Source organism: Anser cygnoides, chromosome 1 (assembly GCF_040182565.1).
Source record: "Anser cygnoides isolate HZ-2024a breed goose chromosome 1, Taihu_goose_T2T_genome, whole genome shotgun sequence".
Lineage (NCBI taxonomy): Eukaryota > Metazoa > Chordata > Aves > Anseriformes > Anatidae > Anser > Anser cygnoides.
In genome coordinates, this window is record NC_089873.1 from 187,572,467 (window position 1) to 187,595,470 (window position 23,004).

The following is a 23,004-nucleotide window of genomic DNA, read 5'->3' on the forward strand; positions in this document are numbered from 1 at the left end:
ATAATCTAGGTAGTTGTTACAACACAAAAAGTATGAATAGAAAAAGTATTCCTTTCCTCCTTCGCCTTCTGTTCTGCCTTGGTAAGAAAACATATCAAAGTTTGTTCTTCTATAGGAAACAAAGTAAAAGAGAGAATTTCATGTATGTTAAAGTCTGAACTGTCTCAGTATATCACTGATGGTTTCAATCATTTAAACTTTTCTTCCTTGTTGACTTGTTTTACAATTACATATCTTACAATATAAAACAGCTATCAAGAAGTTAGAGGAGCCATCCTCTATGTGGTTGAGGTGGTCTTTCTCTTCTACACCAACAATACTCTCATCTATAATATTGTGCCATGCCATCATTATCTTTATAATATAGTGAATCAGTTATTTGTCATGAATTTTCAACTTGTTGAAAAAGTACTTCACAGAATGCATTTAGTTTGGACATACAAATGAAGCATGTTATTGATGTATTAGACAAATTCTTCTTCTGCCCTTTGATTTAATTAAAATGTTATAATTTTCACCTGTTCTCCTCAGTACCCTGTAATTATTTGGATACAATTGAAAACGTTGTAGGCAGGTCCTTTATCTTTTTCTTTTCTTCCTAGTGAGAAACATGTCAAGAAACTTTTAACCAATTTGTCTTGCAGAGTCAAAATGAACTACTTTACATTTACTCTTGAGAAGTGAAGTGATACAGTCTACTAAGCATGACTTAAAAATGCAGTCCTGATCAATTTCACTCATTAAGAATGTAACCATAGTATATGTAACATTATTCTACAAATATCAATAAACATTTTTCAACTTGAATCACTGAGCTTCTTACAGCTCCTACCTTAAAAAAATAAATAAAAAAAGGGAAAAAAAAACAGGTATAAAACATTTTGTATCATAACAAATTTATTGATCCTACATGCATATAAATAAATATTTTATATTCACTTCTCCATAGAAAATGTCCCCTTGGCATGTACCATTCTTTTGCCTCTTTCAGTCGGATACAACTCCCTGTAACTTGTAAAGTATAACGATTCTTAAATACATAGTTTAAATCGCAAGCAAGTTCTTTTCCATAAAAGTAGCTATTAAACTTTTGAAGAAATAGGAGTGTTTAAACTTCATATTAGTTGCACACTGAAAGTCTTACTTTCCCTTGCCACTTGAAGCATGTAAATGAGTAATTTGGAATCAAACAGTTTTCTCTTGCATTTGTTGGAAACTGCAAAGGTAGACCTGAAATAGACTAAGTGCTACAAAGACGGCAAGCAGTCTAGCATTGATATCCTTCATTACTTAAAAAAATAAAACAGAATACATATATGTTATATATTAAAAACTCCCTGTATAAATCCATAACTTCCTAAAAACAGTTCCCAAGACTCTCTCCACTGTTAAGGGATGATATTTTTGTATTAAGTATGAAGTAAAATGATGCAGAGTTATTCTTTTTATTTATTTATTTATTTTCTTAGGGAAATAAAGTACTTTTAGAAAATTAATATTATATTTATTTTGCAAAGATTTCTCTGTCCCTCATCAAGTAACAAATAAGCTCTTACCCAACTAACTTGTATTCATTTTTTTTTTTTAATTTCTCAACACAGTACCTTAGTGCAGGTTTCAGATTCGCTTGGTGACTCACTCTCTGAGGCAAGTTTAATAGATACAGATCCTACTAATATAAAAATTTCCCTCTCTGTATCAGAGGAAATAAAAGCAAAAACATTTTACTTGTTGCTTTTGAAATCGGAGAAGGCACAGAATTAGAAATAAAAAAGCATGCAGCAAAATATATTTTCTCAATAATCTTTGCAGTAGTCCCTAAACTGAGTTGTATTTTTTATATTTTATATATTTTTTTATTTTTATATGCATATTAGAATGCACATTTTTCCACATCTGATTTCCATGTCTTTAAAAATGTATTTTCACTTTTTCCCCTTAAAAACTTATAGTTAACAGGAGGGTAAAAAAATCCTACTCATTATACAATAGTACATACGAATATCTCACTTCCTTCATGTCCAAGTAAACAGATTTATTGGGTCATACTAGATTAAGGACGTATCACTGCAGCTTTGTCTTCTGAAGTCATGTGTGACCAGCCTAATTTTTTTTTCCAAGCAACAATGAACAAACTAATTTTTGCAGGCTGAAATTTTGTAGACCCCAGGGTGAAAAAAAAAATGTTTTCCCTTTTGTAGGAAGATTATATTTCACAAAGGAACACCTTAATAAATTCAGCAGAATATTAATCACTGAAATCTCTGAAATTTAACTTGACTAAGCTAAGTAAGTGCAAACCATGCAACTTTTAGTCAATGCTTTAGTCAATGCTTCGTTTCTGAATCTTCCACGTCACCTAACAAAAATATGTTAGATGAAAAATTCCTTTGTCCTCTTTCATTCAAAAGTTTATTTAACAATAATCTCCACTTGGTGATGATGATTTTCCTGAGATGAGACATTCTTTGCAATGGCACTATTAAAAATTGTATCTTTTATAGCTATTTACTTATATTTACAGTTCTGATACTTTTGTAACAGTAATAATCTGATAACGATAACCTCCAAGTTCTGTCCACATATATTCTATGATTTTCCTTTTACAATGCTTTAAGAGCATTTCAGACAACATACCAGTCTGCAAGCTGGTGTTCAGCTTGTCCCATTGTGTGTAGATTAAACTTAATAGATGACTCATTTGTTTGGAAACAAATAGCTCATTAATCTTCTATTGCAACACTGTCCACAGATCCTATAACATGAGCAATACCATCTTTTGATAGCATTGGTATGCATGTCAAGCTTTATTTAAAAACAAACAAAAACCCACAGATTTTATCATTTTGCTATTTTTTTATTTGCACGTTAACCACAATTCCTTGCATGTGCATTTTCTTTTAGTCAAAATCTCCTTCCTGTCATGCAATTTTTTTGAATCTTTAGCATAGCTACTGCTTCAGAACACTATCTACATCTGTTGCTCCGATTTCCAAGGCAAGCTCTAAAAAACACTTTGAATTATTTTTGCGTGTAGCGCCTCTGACAAATGACGATGGAGAACTGGTAATGACAGATGGGGAAAAGGCAGAGGTACTTCTTTGCCTCGGTCTTCGCTGGTGGTCAGGCTTCCCAGATCTCCTGTCCCCAAGCCTCTAGGCAGGGGCTGGGGGAGCCCACTGTAGTGAAGAGCAAGTTCTGGACCTCCTGATGCAACTTAACAAGTACAAGTTTATGGGCCTTGATGATATGCATCCAAGGATCCTGAGGGAACTGGGTGATGCAGTTGCCAAGCCACACTCCATCATAATTGAAAAATCATGGCAGTAGGCAAAGTCCCCAGTGACTGGAAAAAGGGAAGCATCACTCCCATTTTTAAAAAGGGTAGAAAGGAAGACCTGGAGAACTACAGACCAGTGAGCTCCACCTCTGTGCCTGGCAAGATCATGGAACGAATTCTCCTGGAGGGAATGTTAAAGCACGTGCAGGACAAGGAGGTGATCCAGGACAGCCAGTGTGGCTTCACCAAAGGTAAATCATGCCTGACCAATCTGGTGGCCTTCTATGATGGAGTAACTGTATCAGTTGACAAGGGAAGACCGACTTATGTCATCTTTTTGGATTTCTGTAAGGCCTTTGACACAGTCCCATATGACATCCCAATCTCTAAATTGGAAAGATACGGATTTGAAGGGTGGACCAGCTGGTGGATAAGAAATTGGCTCAATGGCCATACCCAGAGAGTAGTGGCCAATGGTTGTGTGTCCAGGTGGAGGCTGGTGACAATCAGTGTCCCTTGGTCTGTCTTGGGACTGGTGCTTTTCAATATCTTCATCAATGACATAGATGATGGGACTGAGTACACCCTCAGCAAGTTTGCAGATGACACCAAGCTGAGTGGTGCGGTTGATACCAAAGAAGGAAGAGATGCCATTCAAAGGGACCTGGACAAGCTGGAGAAGTGAACCTAATGAGGTTCAACAAGTCTAAGTGCAAGGTGCTGCACCTGGGTTGGGCCAATCCCAGACATGAGCACAGACTGGGAGAAGAACTCATTGAGAGCAGCCCTGTGGAGAGGGACTTTGGAATTCTGGTGTACAAAAGGCTCAATAAGAGCCAACAGTGCATGCTTGCAGCCCAGAAGGCCAACTGCATCCTGGGTTGCATCAACAGAGGCATGACCAGCAGCTGGTGGAGGGAGGGTATTGTCCTCATTTACTCTGTTCTCGTGAGGCCCCTCCTGGAGTGCTGCATCCAGGTCTGGGGCTCCCAGCACAAGAAGGATGTGGAGCTGTTAGAGCAAGTCCAGAGGAGGGCCACAAAGATGATCAGAGGGCTGGAGCACTTCTCCTGTGCAGAAAGGCTGAGAGAGCTGGAGACGTTCAGCCTAAAAAACAGAAGGCTCTGGGGAGACCTCATTGTGGGTTTTCAATACTTAAAGGGGTCTAATAAAAAGGATGGAGAGGGACTTTTTATTCAGGTAGATAATGATAGGACAAGGGAGAATGGTCTTAAACTGAAGACAATAGACTAGACATTAGGTGGATATTCTTCGCTGTAAGGGTAGTGAGGCACTGGAACAGGTTGCCAAGACAAGCTGTGGATGCCCCATCCCTGGAGGTGTTCAAGGCCAGGCTGGATGTTTTTAATAGAAAATAATATATGCCATTGTATTGGGTTTACATGGCAAGGGTTTGGTAGTAGGGGACTGCAGGGAACGCCTCTATGAACAGAGCCCAGCAGCTGCCCAATGTCACATTAGAGCCAGCTCCAGCTGGCTCCAAAAGGGACCTGCTGCTGGCCAGAGCTGAGCCAGTGAGTGATGCTGGTTGGGCCTCTGGGAGGAGAATTAAGAAAGGGGAAAAAAACTGCTGTGTAACAGCAGCTGGGGAAGAGAAGTGAGAACCAGCCCTGCAGCCCCCCAGGTCAGTGCGGCAGGAGGGCAGGAGGTGCTCCAGGCACACAGCAGCAGTTCCCCTGCGGCCTGTGGAGAGGCCCCTGGTGGAGCAGGCTGTCCCCCTGCAGCCCACGGGTCCCACACGGAGCAGATCTCCACGCTGCAGCCCGTGGAGGAGCCCCCGGTGGAGCAGGTGGATGTGGCCTGGAGGAGGCTGCGGCCCATGGAGGGAGCAGGCCCCGGGCCGGAGCTGCAGCCCGTGGAGAGGAGCCCACGCAGGAGCAGGGGTCTGGGGGGAGCTGCTGCCTGTGGGGGACCCGTGCTGGAGCAGTTTGCTCCTGGGGGATGGACCCCGTGGTACGGAGCCGTGTGGGAGCAGTTCTTGAAGAGCTGCTGCCTGTGGGCAGCCCCCCAGGCTCAGTTCGGGAAGGACGGCATCCCGTGGGAGGGACCCCACGGGGAGCAGGGGCAGGGAGGGACCGTGAAGGAGCGGCGGAGACGAAGCATCAGGGACTGACCACAGCCCCCATTCCCTCCCTGCTCCCCTGTGCCACTTGGAGGGAGGACGTAGAAGAGGGTGAATGGGGGGAGGCATTTTTAGTTTGCTTTTAGTTTCTCATTATGTTTGTCTGCTAGTGGTAGGCAATACATTATATTAATCTCCCTGGGCTGAGTCTGTTTTGCATGTGACATTAATTGGTGAGTGATCTCAACCCTACAGCCCTTTCCATCATATTTTCTTCCCCTCTTCCTTTGAGGCGAGGGAGTGAAAGAGTGGCTATGGAGGAGTTCAGCTGTCCAGAAGGGTAAAACCGCCACAGTCATACAAAAACACTTGCAAATATAAAGATTTATTCCAAATACTTTCTAATATTGGACATGTGACCTAAAGTGTATGAAGCAAGATCTATGAGAAATATAAAACTGTCATGAAAGTTGTATTTGGATATACTTCAGTAGGTCAGCTGATATTCATATAATGAGATACACATTTACTAGTATTTCATAATTAACTATCTTAGGTAGAATAGCAAGAGCTAACATTTTCTAAGTTTGGCATGAAGGAAACTACAGTCCTTCTTAGTAAAAAGAATATCTTGCTAAAATATGAAAGACTGCACTGAAATTCAGTATAGGAATCCTAAAGCCATAAAAAATAATTAAAAAAAATCTTCCCAGCAAAATACATACGGGAATGTTATCAATGACAAACACATAATGATCGCTGTATGGGAAAGTTAATGCTGCATCTAACTAACTGAAATCTTGAAGCCAGAAGAATCATTGTTCTCTTAGGACTACTAGACATACAGTAGAAAGAAACGTTAATATGATCTAGAGAAATAATCAAGATTTACTATGAAAAATGAGAAATCCCAAAACATCACCAATATAGAAAAAGTTTAGATCCTTGTTTCTCCCAGCAACAGATAAGGAAATTCTAACACTGCCAGCAAAATTGTTCCAGGCATTGTCACCCATGTTACCAAGTACAGAATGTTCAGAAAAAGAATTACTTCTGTAACATACAGACCTTTTAAAATGAAATACAACCATTTCACAAATACTTAAAATTCTTCAGCATCTGAAGCTAATTAAGCAGTATTTTTAAAAACAAGTTAGCTTTATAGAAATGTAACTTCATAAATTATTATTTTTAAACTGATTCTAGCCTGTAACTGACATAACACTCTGCATGACAGAGAAGCTAATTATAAATAAGAAATTACAGATTTTATCTACAGATGCCATATCACTAAAATGATTTTAGTACTTACTTCCAAAAGCACTTTGTCACATTTTCAATGATATTCTTTACTGTGCATACTATTTTGCTTACCTTGCGTGGCTGAAAATCATACTTCACACAGTGCTGGAAACCTTTGCCTTTTGACTTCAGCGATGTAACTATTAAACAGTTGCCGACAAAATGAGCAGAATACCCAACACCTTTACTAGTGCGGAAACTGAAAAGAAAAGATTATTACAGAAATTAGAAAAATAGGAACTATCATATAATAAAACAAGGTTCAAATACACTCTAAAGTGCCATGAGAAGAAAAGAAATTGGCTTTTGAAACACTGAATTTAATTTCCTCTTCATCCTCTCTCCCCACCCTGTCTTGGTGGGGGGGAGCAATCAGTGGTTTGCTACTAATCTTCACCATGAACTTGATTCCAGGCTATGTTCTAAAAATCAGTATTATTTTTTTTTCCTCGGTTTCCAGAAATTCAAGATGGCAAATCTCATATTTTCAGGTTTTGCCCTCAATTTTCTAATCCATCATAATTACAAACATTATATCTGATTTAAGCTGTAAATGCAAATCCATCACAAAAACAAATGCTATGCTTAGATTTTGAAAGATGTCTTGCAGTTTTAAGGAGCTAGGAGAACAACACAATTGGTATGACACGTAAGTTTGGATTCAGGGTAATTACTATGCACAAGAATTATTTCTTTTTCAGGACTGATGATTTAGTCAGGACAATGATCTATGAAGTTGTAGACCTCTGAGTCGTAGATTTATTTTAATTAGATGAAGGATTACAATTTTTAAAAAGTAAGTTGAATAAAGGTTTTCAGTTTTCCTGTGGCAAACACCATAAAGATAGAAAAAGCTGAAAGCTAATACATTTCTTTATGTGTTTTTGAAATTAAAAACATTATAAAGAGATATTCTGGCCTTCTTAAAAGACATTTTGCAAACGTAGTTGGTGGAAATTAATGAATTAAATTAAACACAAGATTTTTAAGACGTTAATTCCACATTTACTGCTATGTCAGCTATGTCACTTATTCCCTTTTGTGTACGATAAAGAGAAGTGTGTTATCATTAATTTACGATTATTAATTTACGATTAATTTACGAGCACGATTTACAAAAATTTTAGCCTAAAAGTCACAAGTTAAGATACAAAAAATAATCAATGGCTGAAATACATTGGTTCTAAATGGTGGAGTTCATCCATAAATTTGAAATTCAGTTTTTAAAGTATTAAAAAAAAGAATCATTACAAATATATGAACACTTGTATACACTCATATAGCCCAGTAATTAACACTTTCTCATTTCATTAATGCAGTCTGCTTTCAAAATAATTTCATATTATTACAATAATGATGTTTTAAATGGTTTTACTGTTGGAATATTTTCATTAAACACATTTACTTGTTTTTTTGTAGTGCCATTAAGAGGTGAGAATCACATGCAAACAGTTCAAATTTCATCTTACTTAATAGCTGCTGAAACTCTACATCTTTAATCTATCCCACTATACTAATACCATCCCACTATACTAATACCATCCTGATTTCAATATGCAAAAAAATGCATAATTATATACTTAAGTCCATCTTCAGAAACATATAGTTAAATCTGTATGTGTACATTAATGGAGAAAAAAAGATTTTCCTCTTTCTTCGCTGTCAAGAATATAGCTGATAAACCAAAACCTTCTGAGAAAAAAACAAAACAAAACAAAAAAAACAAAAAAAAGCCTTACAAGATAGGTGGTATGACTAGACCCTGAGGTGGCCAGATCTTAGATGTTTTTTCCAAAGTAATATTTTTAAAGGGGTCAAAAAATGACATTCAAATTCTCAAATTCCAGAAAGCTGCTGTTTTATGTCAATAATTAGAAAACTTATACTAAATGGAAAAAAACAGAGTGATCAGGCTAAAGCAAACAGGAATAAGAACATCTATAGACATACTCTTCTCCACACCAGCATGTCCTTGTGCAGAGGTCCTTACTTAACAGTCTTGATTTAAGTCATCTTTTGAGTTGCAGCATACTATGCCTCATATCACATGCCTGGTGAACCAACGCAGATGAAGTCAGAGATCAGAGGCAGTCTGGGCTGCAGTGAGCAAACCCTGTTTGAGTCTATGATCTCAAGGAACATGGGCCTGGCAAAGAGCAAAGTCAGGACCCTGAACTTCCAAAGACCAAACTTTGAGCTATTTAAAGACCTAGTGAACAAGATTCCCTGGAATACTGTCCTTAGGGTCAAAAGGAGCTGAACAGATCTGGCAACTCTTTAAGGATGTTTTTCTTAGAGCACAAGAGCTCTCCACCCCGTGTTTAGGAAATCAAACAGAGAAGGTAAGACACCAGCATGGCTGAGCAAGGACCTGCTGGTCAAACTGAGGTGTTGGAAGGAAATAGGCAGCAGAAGCAGGGATATGTGGCCTGTGAACAGTAAATGGATGCTGTCCGGATGTGCAGGGATTGGATCAGGAAAGCCAAGGCACAAATGAAACTGAGCTTGGCAAGTGATGCAAAGAATAACACGAAGGGGTGCTATACTTACATTGGCCAGAAAAGAAAGGCCAAGGAGAGTGTAATATCTCTCTGATAAACGAGAAGGGAGAACTGGTAGCAACAGACCTGGAGAAGGCTGAGGTACCTAATAACTTCTTTGCTCAATCTTCACTGTCAGTCAGCCTTCCCACATTTCTTGAGTCTGTGAACCTCTAGCTGGGGATTGGGTGAGCAAACTCCCGCCCGCTATAAGTAAAGAGCAGGTTCACAACCACCTGATGAAACAGAACAGGTACAAGTCTATGGGGCCTGATGCCATGCATCCCAGGGGAACTAAGGGAACTGGCTGATGGAATTCCCCAGCCCCTCTCCATCATATCTGAAAAGTCCTGGCAGTCAGGCGAAGTCCCCAGTGACTGGAAAAAGGGAAACATCACTCTCATTTTTAAAAAGGGTAGAAAGGAGGACACAGGGAACTACATACCTTACCTCTCTGAGCCTTACCTCTCTGCCTGGGAAGATCATGGAAAAGATCCTCCTGGAAGCAATGCCAAGGCATGTGCAAGATAAGGAGGTGATCTGGGACAGCCAGCGTGACTTCACCAAGGGCAAATCATGCTTGACCAATCTGGTAGCCTTCTATGATGGAGTAACTATCAGTTGACAAGGGAAGACCGACTGATGTCATCTACCTGGACTTTTGAATGGCCTTTGACATGGTCCCACATGACATAGTGGTCTCCAAATTGTAGATTTGCATCCTGTGCAGCATCAACAGAGGCATGGCCAACAGGTCTAGGGAAGTGATTGTCTCCCTCTACTCTGCCCTCGTGAGGCCCCATTTGGAGTACGGCTTAAGAGAAGCTGAGAGATCTGGTGATGTTCAGCCTGAAGAAGGGAAGGCTCCAGGGAGACCTCACTGAGGACTTTTAATACTTGAAGGCGGCTTATAAAAAAGATGCAGAGTGACTTTTTACTTGTGCAGATAATGATAGGAAAAGGGTGAATGTTTTTAAACTAAAAGAGAGAAGATGTAGATTGGAGGTTAGGAGAAAATTCTTCACTCAGAGGGTGGTGAGGCCCTGGAACAGGTTGCCCAGAGAACTTGTAGATGCCCCATCCCTGGTGGTGTTCAAGGCCAGGATGGACGGGGAATAAGGCCCTTGGCAACCTGATCTAGTGGGTGACATCCCTGCCCATGGCCAGGAGGTTGGAATTAGATGATCTTTAAGGTCCCTTCCAAACCAGGCCAGTCCATGATTCTGTGATCTTTGGTCATCAGTGTGGTTCTGCTGGCCTGGAGCCATGTTTTGGTTTGTTCTTTCCCTTTAGCAGAATGTTAAGGTGCTACTGAAGCTTTATTTTCCCAAATTCAGGCTGTGTTTTTTTTCAGCCTTCTATCTGCCTCTGCATGTGATACAGAACTCTTGCTCCCCTCCAGCTGCCACTCTGGAAGGAGCACACTCCTCTGCCACAGCCCTTTGTATAGGTTTCCAAACAACCCTCCTTGCAAAAAGAAGACACTATTTTAATAAGCCTAAATAAACCTAAGACATAATCTAAGAATGATCAGGAAAAAAAAAATGTGCTGCCCATCACAACTGACCTCAAAAGTGAAGACAATTTATAACACTGCCATTCTCCTTTGTCTACTGAGAATTAGTTTCAACACAGATCTACTTCAAGGATTTAGCTTTTACAATGACCCCAGAGGCAGCCATATCCCACAACAAAAAGCATCAGTGAACAGTCTCAGGTGAGAACACTACCCATATGTAGATATAACCTGCATTACCCATCTATACAAATAACCTACAATACCACAGTACTAATTCTATACAATAAAATGAAGGTTAAACACGTAAAAATGCAGCCTTGACAATACAAACAATTGGATATGTTGTGGGCTAGTTTGAGACTTTGATTTACCTCCTTTGGGCTTCATGGCATTCAAAGAACTTTTCACAGGATAGCTGCATCTCTCACAATGCCAAATTTGTTTCTCAGCAACATATGTTATCTCTATAAGCTATAATAGTTTTGGCTAACAGAATCAGATTTTCAAGGATAATGAAAAAAATGCACAGATTCATTACATTCTGACATATGGTGTAGTATTATTTGATTAAAAATGTCAAATAAAATGTATTTTTTTTTAAGTTGCCAACAGCCAATAAGTGTAAATGCCATTATTTTTTTATCTGATGAAGTGCCATCATATTTTTATTTGGTAAAACATTAGTACCATTTTGTAAAATGCATGCTACAGCTTTTAACAGAAACTAATAAATATTTTGTTACACATTGACAACACCCTGAAAAAAAAAAAAAGCAAAAAGGGGGGTGGTGGCTTTTGAAGAAATGTCTACACCTTTGAACTTCTTCCCTTTTACCCCCTAGTTATTGGACTGATTTTGTCACCACTGTGGTCAAACTGGACTGTTCCTGAAATTTTAAATACTGAAATGTCCTTGGTTGTGCAACTTCCTGGAGCTCAGCATATGAAGACAAGAAAGCACTGAAATAATGAAGTAATAGCTCATTTCTGAGCAGGACAGCTCTCTCCATCTTGGAATAGTATGATTTTCTAAACATGAAGGCTTGCCAATACCAATCAAGATTTCACTTTTTTTTTTTTCCCTACATTAATTAGCATTCTAATATAACCATAGTTGAGAAACTGAGAACACAAATTTGTTCTCTGTTTACCTCAATATTATAATATACAGATTATGTTAATTTTCACATTTTCTTTCTTGCCAAAAGTAAAGCAGGCTAGGACTGTTCTCTAGGACAGTACACGTAAATTGCCTTACCTATTACCTACATATGTAGAATTTGCCACATACAAAAAGGAAATGCACAGACAAGAACAATACTGTCAACCCCCATGTGGTTTCATGAGCATTAAACTACTTCCCATAGCTGCTGGTATAAGATTTACTACAGATAGTTCATAAAAACAGTTATCAGCTTCATTTCATCTCTTCTCTCAAAGCAGCTACTGGATGCTGTTACACTTCAATAGCAGGTAAGCATTCTTCCATCCAGTGGTGAAATGGTTTAATGAGTCTAGTTTCTTTAGCGTAGGATTTTATAAGCAATTTAAGATAGGAGCATTTGAGATAATATATTCTCAGTCTCAGTATCCTAATTAATTCTTGCCTGAAGGAAAAAATGGCTTCTTTTCTACTAATTCTGGAGTTCCACTATATGCTTTTGCAACTGTTTAACATTATCTCTATTATTATTAGCACCAGAGATGGAATGAAAAGTCTGGAAGGCTTTCTTTGGTACTTATTGTCCCTACATCTTTAAAAACAGAATTTAGAAAATTGTTTCAGAAACTTTAGTTTTTCTTCCATTACATGGTTGTGGAAGCACTTGGATTTTTTTAAGGACAAAACCCTAAAATTATGACAATCTAGCCTAAGTTTCACCCTCTAATTTCTTTACAGACCATAATACATATATTGAAATAGAGCATCTCAAAATAGAATAAAAAAATGAAAAAAAAATTAATATCTGTGCTGAGTCTGTCTAACTCCTGAATTTACTTGGATGTGATGTCGCCCTAACTCTGTTTTTAGCAGAAACAAATATAGAGACTTAGAGTGTTGAGACTTCCCAAATGGGTGCTTAAAGATAGCCCTAAATTTTCACAGTTTATATGCCACTTTTAAGAGAACAATTCCAATGATTTATTGAACCGTGATTAATATTATACTGTGTATTATTATAATTGTAATAGTTATAGTGACCATAGGACTGTGTCTAAAAATCTGATTTTTTCCCCACTGTTTACCCACCAGATCTCATATTAAACAATCCATCATCACGAGATTTTTGCTTAAATTCTGAAAACAGAAGTCAAGATCATCCTTAATTTCATTCCCCCTCCCCCTTTTTTTTTTCTTGGAAAGTTTCATTATTAAACGTGTATTCCAGAGCACAGTTCACTCCAGAGTGTTCTTTGAATTCTACCCAATTTTAACATGGTCTCCTAAAAGAAGCAGCGATTTTCAACTATAAATGGCACTCCAGCAATGCTTTGGCCAAGATTTCAGGAAGCAACCACATCACCTTCACTCTTTTCTCTGTTTGTTCCTTGAAAATGTTACATTAGTTCTTTCAGTCAGAACAGTGAAAAGGCAGTTTATGGTCAGTTGGTTACCTACAATAACTCCGAAGATCGTTCTGTAATTACAACTTTCTAATACATAACAACTGATTCTGTAAGCACGGCACCCATTATTCACTGCTAGGTATATGACCTCCAATTGCTTGTATTAAAATTTGTGCTATTTAATTCTGTTCACCTTACCTTTTGAACCTGACTGCTTTTTAACAAAGTCTGTTCTTTATTTCTATTTAGCACCCATACAAATGTCAAAGAATTTCCTTTCAGTATTGTTACCATTCATTTTGTAATTGGTAAGTTACAATAACTGCTTTAATACACAAGCATTAAAACTCTCACTTAGCAGCTGCTCAACGCCATCCTAAGAAACAAATATATATATATATATATATACAACAAATTGGCTCACAGTTCTTGAAGCAGCATCTAGTGTTCATCTAATTACAAAACAATAGTTTTCCCTCACATCTGGCAAATGTGAAAGGACTCCTTTACCTCCCTTCTCCATTTCTAAGCATAAGGTTTCACATTATAGTCAAGTTCATATAACAGCTCTCTCCCACCAGAAAGGTCTCTGGACAATTCTTTCTGCACTCACTTAGCACCTGGATCATACCTAAGGTGACTTGAAGTAGTCAGCATGGATTTACAAATTGGAAATCATCCTTGAGCAAACAGATAACTTTCTATGATGAGACGACTGGCTTGGTGGATGAAGCTGTGGATGTTGTTTAACCTGACTTTTTGTAAAGATTTTTCAACACCCTAACATAGTGAATATAGCAGATGAAAAATGATCTACATAAGTAGACCGAGGCAGTCTGAAAAGTGGCTGAAATGCTGGGCTAAAAGTGATAGTGGCTAGAGTCCAGCTGGAGGACAGTTACTATCAGAGTACCCCAGGGGTCAATACTGGGTCCAATCTTGTTCAGCTTCATTAACCTGAATGGTGGGGTAGAGTGCATCCTCACCAAGTGTAGAGATGATACAAAACTGTGAAGAGTGGTTGATACACCATGGAAGTGTACAGCCATTCAGAGGGACCTTGTCAGGCTGGAATAATGGGCCAAATATCTCATAAAGATCAACAAAAGAACGTGCAAAGTCCTACTCCTGGAGAGGAAACACCTCAAGCAGCAATAGATGCTGGGGACCAAGCAGAAATTAGCCTTGTAGAAAGGGGCCTGGTGGTCCAGGTGGACAGTAAGCCGATCACGAGCCCATATGGCTCCCTTGTGGAAAAAGGCAAATGGCATCCCAGGCCACATTAGGAAGAGCATGGCCAACAGGTAAAGGAAGGTGGTCCTTCTCTCTTCAACACTGCTGAGGCCACACCTGGAGTACTGTGTCCAGTTCTGTGATCCCCAGTACAAGAAAGACGTGGACATACCAGAGAGAGTCCAGCAAAGGACCAAAAAGATGACTGAATAATCAAAGTCTCTAACTTGAGGAGAGGCTGAAAGAACTATTATGTCTTGGAGAAAGGACTATTAAGTCTTGGAGAAGAGAATTCAAAGGGGGCAGGAGGATCTTATCCACATGTATAAATACCTGAAGGGTGGGGACTAAAGACAACGGAACCAGAGACGACTTCTTAATGGTATCCAGTAACAGGATGTGAGGCAACAGGCACAAATTGAAATACAGGAAATTCCATTTAAATAGAAGTAAAAAAAATTCTACTTTGAGGTAAAACACTGGAATGGGTTGCCTGGAGAGGTTATGATGTCTCCTCTACTCAAAATCTGACTGGACAAGGTCCTGAGGAACCTACTGTAGCTGACCCTGTTTTCAGCACCTCTGTTTCAAAATCACAGTCTTTGAAGTTGTTCATGCAAGTACATTACTGTTTTTGTTGTTGTTGTTTTGGTTTGGCTTGTTTTTGTTTTGTTTTGTTTTTTAAAAAGTCAAGATTCTTTAAAACACAGATGACTTTAAAGAAGAAACTATGAAGAGGTAATTTGTATGATACATTTTACACTTAGTTAAACAGAAGAAGATGTTACACGATCAAAAAGCATATTCAAAACTGAACAAATCATTGCTTTGGTTTCTTGTTGTTATTGCCTCTCCATTACTCAACCTCTCATGGCAAAATATACAATCTACCTAAAGAAGCTTAGGTGGTAATTCAATTTGAATACTTTTCCTTTTCTTAATTATTAATTATGACTCAATTTAAGCCACTATATAAAACAACAAGTATTTGCATTGTTCCCTAATTTCCTCCTGAGGCTGGCATATTCAGGTTCTCTTACTAGATATAGTCATATTACATTCAGTCTCAGTTTCGGTATATGATTTATGTAAGACCGATTCTTTTCAGTGTCTCATATGAAGCACTTGCAAAGCTTCAACTTGTTAGTCATAGAAGTTTTATGTCCTATCTTGATAATCTCATTTTATGCTTGATAATCCCCTAATAAGAGGTAACAAAAGAAAGTGAGACACCGAACTACAATTACAGTGTGTGTGCATGCACACATGTGACACAGAGAGATAACAATTCATTCATTTAGCATAGATATGCCCAAAGGTTACTTAAAAAGTGTGCACATGTAGCAAAATATGTATGTTTATTAAAGATGTTATCTTTAAGTAAGTGCTTTAAGTAAGTAAGTAAGTGCTTTAAGTAAGTGCTACAACAAGAGAGTTCAAACTCCACATATTGTGGCTATACTTTCTCCTCAAGTTTCACAACTGCAGTAAGAAAATATAGACTGTATTTTGATATGTTCTGGGTTATTTTACTGAAAAAAAGAAAAAGTACACATCACACATAAAGAAAAATAAACTAAAAGAAAAAAAAAGTTTTCTTACCCTGCTAGACTTTTTATTCTAATAAATGTAATAAATAGAGATTATATTAAGTTACTTATCATAGTTGTCATACCACCAATGGACATTTTTAAAGAAAACATGGAAATGTTATGGTTGTAGCTAATAAGAAGTATATTAATAAAAATACTATTTGGAGTGTAATTTTAAGGTGAAACCCAGAACACTCTTTTGAAGAAAGAAATTCAGATGTTCTTTGAGAACGCAAAGTGCAGCTTTGTGGGGTTCATTTACTGCCATGTTAAAAAAACAAAACAAAACAAAAACACAACTAAAATCAAAGAAAATTGTTTATTAAAGAGGGATTTCTGAGTACACATGGCAATTAGAGTACACATGGCAATTATTCTAACATATGTCGCTTCTAAGTAGCAAAGTGAATACAGGCTATGGTTTTGGAGAAAAAGTCTATACCAATATATTTTAAAATGGAACCAGAACTAAGCTTCCTCTGACACAGAGAATATTAAGTATACATAAATATTCAAGAAATCTCAACATATGTAGGATTTAAAACTATTTCAGTGGAAAAAAAAAACAAACAGCATGCTCAAAAATATTAGAATTGAATAAGAATTGTAATAACATCATAATAAACCACAGAACTACCTCACAGAAAAACAAAATCAAATGTCTGATGTTATTCAAACCTAATGCTATCGCTGCTAGTGCATTATATTGGAATCAAAGGGGATCATTGGATCACTTATCATTTACATTAAAGGTCTTTCTACATCACTAACCCTAACAAAAATAAAATACATCATAGGCTATGCAATTTCACATTGTGCTTTTTCTCCTCTGACATAGTAAAATAATCTCAAACCAATTACGTGACTTAAAACTGCCAATTCTAAAAACATAAATTGTGACTGAGAAACAAATGATCACCTTAAATTCCTGTATGCATGCTCAGTTCTATAACTACATTTGTGTTTGCCATTGGCAAGCTGAGAAAATAAAAACCCTTAATTCTCACAAAAATAGCTATAGCCAACAGCTTGAAAAAAAATAATCTCCACAGTAAAATACCTGTAACACTTGGTAGAAAACAGGCACATGAAAAAGCATTATCCCGGATAGAAGCATAGAGAAAAGTTTTTTTTGGTTGGTTGGTTTTCTCCAGAATAACCCTGAATTATTTTTTATATGATACTCATTCTGAAGAAAATATAAATGATTTTGGTTTTCCTGCTGAATAAACTATAAGATTTTTATGTACTGATAGTACAAGAAAAAACTTTCTGAGACCACATACACTGGTCCTCTCTTCCACAGAAAACAAAAAAGTTCTGCTCTTTAGACTACCTGTAATGACCATAAAGGGAGAAACATTATTTTTGATTACTTGTCTTCTTGTGCTACTCTTATATTCCCAAATAAATTAAATTTGATAAATCCTGCTTGTGTCCAAGTGTTATCTATAACTTATATACACAATTTTAAGAATATGACAAAAGGTATGCATACTAAATACATAAAGAGTGAAGAAGTACTGAAGAAAATACCAGCATGTTCTGACAGAAGACAATGTTTTGCATCTGTGATTTTATAAATTGCAAAGAAAAAAGCACTGATGATAACATAAGTTTACATACAGTAGGCAACCAATACAATCTGCAGATATTTTGGAGGGAAAAAGCATGTAAGAAACTAAAATTTAAAAAATAAATGGTTATTAGAAAGCCAAAAGAAACTATAACTACAAGGTTATAAGCTACTTACCAGTAGAGATAGGGTTTATCCTTATCCACGTTGATATTGTTTAGTGGGTCCATACGAAACCAGGTGTTAAGAGTAAACCCATTTTGATAAGGCCACTTAGCAATAGGAGGCAATGCAATTGCCTAAAAAAAAATAAAAAATAAAAATAATAAAGGAAACAGCAATTAAAAAAATATGTTTGAAAAGTACTGTCAAAGATAATCTTTCTGAATTTCTACTATAAATCTGCAGATTTTTTCTAACACTCAAATATCAAAGAAGATTTAAAAACTTTAAATAGTGTTTTTGAATAAATGCATTAGTTTCCATTTATTTTAAAATACTATAATTTTTAACTATTCAAATTTACTGATAGAGGACATGAAATTAAATTTGTGAATGGGCAATATTAAGAGGAAAAAAAGAGGAAAATTACTTATGCATAAATTAAAATATAATTTTGGCATTTGGTAAGTATTAATTTCATCTATAAATCTAAACGTTAAGATCAAATTAATCTCAAAATGCAGTAAAACAGAGATTCACTATTAAAACTACAGTATACAAAAAGGTTGTTCTCTGAAATCTTAGCGCACTATGACTTTTCTTTTCCTAAAAACACTTAGTAAGGTAAGAAACAAAATCTTACCTCCATTCATAGTTAAATAAATTAATAATAAGGCATGACCAAGAAGAAGGTCTTTTTTTTTTTTTCTGAGCTTTATTTCTCTGGGCTGAAAGACTGACAAAGAGGTTTCCACAAACTCTTTTCTTTATACCTGAGCACTGCCCTGAATCATTTAACTTCGAAGGCAGACTTTCTTTAAGGAGGAAATTGGACAAGATGAACTTCTGAGGTCATTTAAAACATTTTTTCTATGATACCAGTAAAAGAAAAATATTTTTCACTGAGTATGATAACTATACACAAAGTAAAGTCATTTTCAATTTTTAAGTTACGACACTTGGTTAGACCAGATGACCTCCAGAGGTCCAACGTCAACCATTCTGTGATTCTGTTCAATACTTTCTAGTCCTTCAATCACAGTTAGAAATACTTGTGTATAATAATATATATATAATACTTAATATACATATATAATACATATATAATATATATTATAATATATAATAATATATAATATTATAATATAATATATAATACAGGAGCGTTAGTATCTGTATCAGCACAGTATCTATGCTGATTCCATGCAGAATACTACTACCAGCAACAAATTCCTTTATTCTTTAAAATCAGAATGGGCACAAATCTATTGACAATAGAGACAAAAGATTCTAAGACTCACACTAAGATTCTACACCACATAGTAAAATACATCAAAAAAGTGCAAGACAATTGCTGAAGGAGTTTTAAGAACAGAGAAACGGGTAATTAAGAATGATAGGGAACTCAAAGTAATTTTTTAAAATTTGATACAGCAATATGCTCAGCTTATGCTAGCATTTGACTAGACAAATAATATTGATTATGCTACTATCCTGCTACTGTTTGCTCAGTACAAAACATTTCAAGGAAATCCTCTGGGATACAACTCTTTTCTCTTGTGAGAGAGTTCCCTGCATGAGACAGGGGAAAAGGTGTTTGATGACAAACAGAAATAACACCTGGGAATGGTACCACTGTCATAGGGTGTCCTCCTAATGGAGTGGCTAATGTTGTGCTACTGGGATAGACTGGCAGAAATGTAACACAGTTCTGGGAAGAGACCTTTAGTTGCAATAATAATACAGCTCTCACCAGCAGTTCAGTATTGGTACAGCAGACTTTTAAGCCCTTTCATATTACCACTGAAGTCTTGGTTACATGTGGAGAATGCACCCAACTTTAAAGATATTCATCACACCAGATAAACATGATGCTATTTCTCTCTGTTGATACTGTTGTCACCAATGCACATCACAACTGAAAATCTCAACTCAGTGCTTGTAAACTAAGTCCTTTTCTCTAATAAAATGTTTTGTTGCTGGGATCATTTTATAAATCATTTCCCCCAGTCCACTTCAGAGAATGACTCCTCTCTAGAATTTCATGGTATAATACAACATGGACTGCTCAAGAAACGTAAATTTGAAACTTGTATTTCTTGATTTACAGGTGCACAGTCAATGATGAGTGGTATATGAAACGAGATCCAGACCAAGAAAAGAGGAATGCCTACTGTGCATTTCAATCAAGAAACTTTATGCCACTGTACAATTGTCAGTACTGAAAACTGAATTTTCAATACGATTTCCAATAACTGATGAAAATTGATGCACCTCCTTAGGTGGGGATGAAAATTTGAAATTCTTGCCCTGAAAAGTTTATGTATATATCTATATATATATAACAGAAAATTAAATTTAAGATAGACATTTAATCAGGATTTGCCACCGAAGCCCAGAAATGTCACAGCAGTGTATGTCATAATAGAAATTCATATTTTACAACAGCTATACTTTTGGAGCAGGAGAGGTTAACTGTGGTTTTAACATTGCAGTACCAAATGAAATTCTCTCTTTCAAAACTCAGCTATTAACTCTTCACACAATCCACCCTATGCAATTCTGTTTGAGCAGCTGAATATCAAACAAGATAAGGGAAGTAATATAGCCAAAAAATAACCCAGGTGTAAAACAGTTATTTTCAGGCAGTTTATTTCCCTGATGAAATCTGCCACACCAACAGCTGTATTGACAGAGAAGAGGTGGTGGTTTAAGCTTGAAGAAAAATATCAGTGCTATTGCTAGATGTTGCACCTGGGTCGGGGCAATCCCAGACAGGAGTACAGACTGGGCGGAGAACTCATTGAGAGCAGCCCTATGGAGAAGGACTTGGGGGTTCTGGTGGACAAAAAGCTTGACATGAGCCAGCAGTGCACGCTTGCACCCCAGGAGGCCAACTGCATCCTGGGCTGCATCAACAGAGGGGTGGGCAGCAGGTAAAGGGAGGGGATTGTGTCCCTCTGCTCTGCCTTTGTGAGGCCCCATCTGGAGTGCTGTGTCCAGATCTGGGGTCCCCAGCACAAGAAGAATGTGGATATGTTAAAGTGGGTCCAGAGGAGAGCTACGAAGTTGATCAGAGGCCTGGAGCACCTCTCCTATGAATAAAAGCTGAAGAGAGCTTGGGTTGTTCAGGCTGAAGAAGAGAAGGCTCTGGGGAGACCTCTTTGCAGCTTTTCAATACTTTAAGGAGTCATGAAAAAGATGAAGAACAACTTTTTGCTCAGTCAGATAATGACAGGACAAGGGCAAATGGTTTTAAACTAAAAGAGGGGAGATGTAGATGAGATGTTAGGAGGAAAATCTTCACTCAGAGGGTGATAAGGCACTGGGATGGGTTGCCCAGAGAAGCTGTGGATGCCCCATCCCTGGAGGTGTTCAAGTCCAGTTTGGATGAGACCCTTGGCAACATCATCTAGTGGGTGGCATCCCAGACAGGGGGTTTGGAACTAGATGATCTTTAATGTCCCTTCCAACCCAAGCTGTTCTATGATTCTACGAAAAGTTTCCAAGTCCTACCATGAGCTTATACCATGACACACCAGAACGTACTCAAATTTGGATTTCTCTCTTTTTTTTTTAACATTTATATTTACTGCCTTAATAAACATATTATTAAATCTGTACACAATATTTGGATTTATGTGCAGCTTTTCTGAAACTGGGTTTATGTGCAGGTTTTCATGCACTAAAGAGAGAAAATCCATTTGATTTTCCTTTTTAAGAGTTTTGTTGTAATAACTTATATCAAAAAGTAAAGCCAGAAGTAGACTACATTTAAATCACTGCCTTGAGGGAAAAGAATCAGCTGGAGGAGTTCAGACAAGTAGAGAAAAAAAAAAATAAAAAGAATTTCTGACTAAATTGTCACTTTAAAATGTCACTGTGATGATATGCATAAGCATATCACTACATTTTCCTCAAGCCCCGGCTTTATGTAATATACTATCAATTACATTATTCAAATCAAATAGTATTATTCTTTGGAATTTTCAGTTTTCACTGTAATGGTAATTTCTGCAGTTAAAAAACTTCTATTTGACATTCTTATCCTCTCAAGTTTAACTTCTCAACACTACAACTACTTTGCAAACCTATGGAAGGCGAGGTCTGTGATACTCAGGACTGTAATTCCCCTTGTGTTTCCCTTGCAAGAAATTCCAAATTCAAACTAAAAGAAATGCAAGCAAGGAGCAATCTATTTGTTCCTCAAATTGTACTATTTTGGTTGAAAACTTACTGCAGCACTACAGCCTGGGAAGTTGAAAAAGGTATCAGGCCCATGTCTCTGTGGCATCTGATTAAGGACTGATAATAGCTTAACCGCATGTCTTGGCTGTGAAAACAAGAAAATTGCAGAGAAGTCAATATTTTTGTACTCTCTAAGCTATAATGGAAACTGGACGGATTTCAAACACAGCAAATTAACTCTGTAGTAGTTAGCTAAAGTACTTCATAAACATATGTTCAATCAACATAAAAAAAAATATTCAAGCTTATATGTCCCAGAAGACAATTTATGTTAACTTCAGGCTCTAATGGAATGACACTTAATGCTTTATCTGATCACAGCTTACCCAGATTCCATTTTCGCCTCGAAGCATGCTGAACAAAAGCTTCAACTCTTTGACAGTGATGCTGTAGCTGGCAAGAACCCCCAACATATCAACTAGAAGATCTTCAAAGGAAAATAAAGTTATTCTGAACTCTGAATTTCATTGTTTTGACAAAAAAAAAAAAAAAAAAAAAAAGCTGCAAACATTAATACCTTTAAACATAAGTGTATTCACAAATTCTAAAAGTCAAACTTAGTGGCCTTAAATATTTTACAAAGGATTTCATACTCTCAATGTTTTAACAATTTTAAAAACAAATGCACATTTGCAGTTTTAGATGTTATATCACACTTTGAACGAAGTATCTATTAAATATATGAAAAAATAATTCTTTCTCTTTTATAATATTCATTATGAACTTATTGCTTGCTTCTTTCTCTTACATAATATGGGATAAGGATTTCTTCATTCCTCTGTAGATAGTATTTTTCAAGCATTTCAGAACTAAAAGGTGCTTGACATTATTCTTTAACTTAAGTACTTCATACTGAGAATTTGCATGGTTCCCACAGTTTTGCTAGTGATACTTCCAACTT

The 23,004-nt window shown here is 37.0% G+C and overlaps 1 protein-coding gene across 11 annotated transcripts in view; it reads right to left on the reverse strand.

Moving 5' to 3' along the window:
- NBEA (neurobeachin) overlaps positions 1-23,004 on the reverse strand; it is a 521,005-nt gene that overhangs the window by 404,069 nt on the left and 93,932 nt on the right. For all 11 annotated transcript variants that reach the window (XM_048081219.2, XM_066989702.1, XM_048081215.2 and 8 more), the window contains exons 3-6: positions 22,430-22,530; positions 22,093-22,188; positions 17,871-17,992; positions 6,738-6,864 (exon numbers count right to left, since the gene is read on the reverse strand). In XM_048081219.2, coding sequence (XP_047937176.2) covers positions 6,738-6,864; positions 17,871-17,992; positions 22,093-22,188; positions 22,430-22,530 — 446 coding nt within the window. The remainder of the gene's footprint in view (positions 1-6,737; positions 6,865-17,870; positions 17,993-22,092; positions 22,189-22,429; positions 22,531-23,004) is intronic.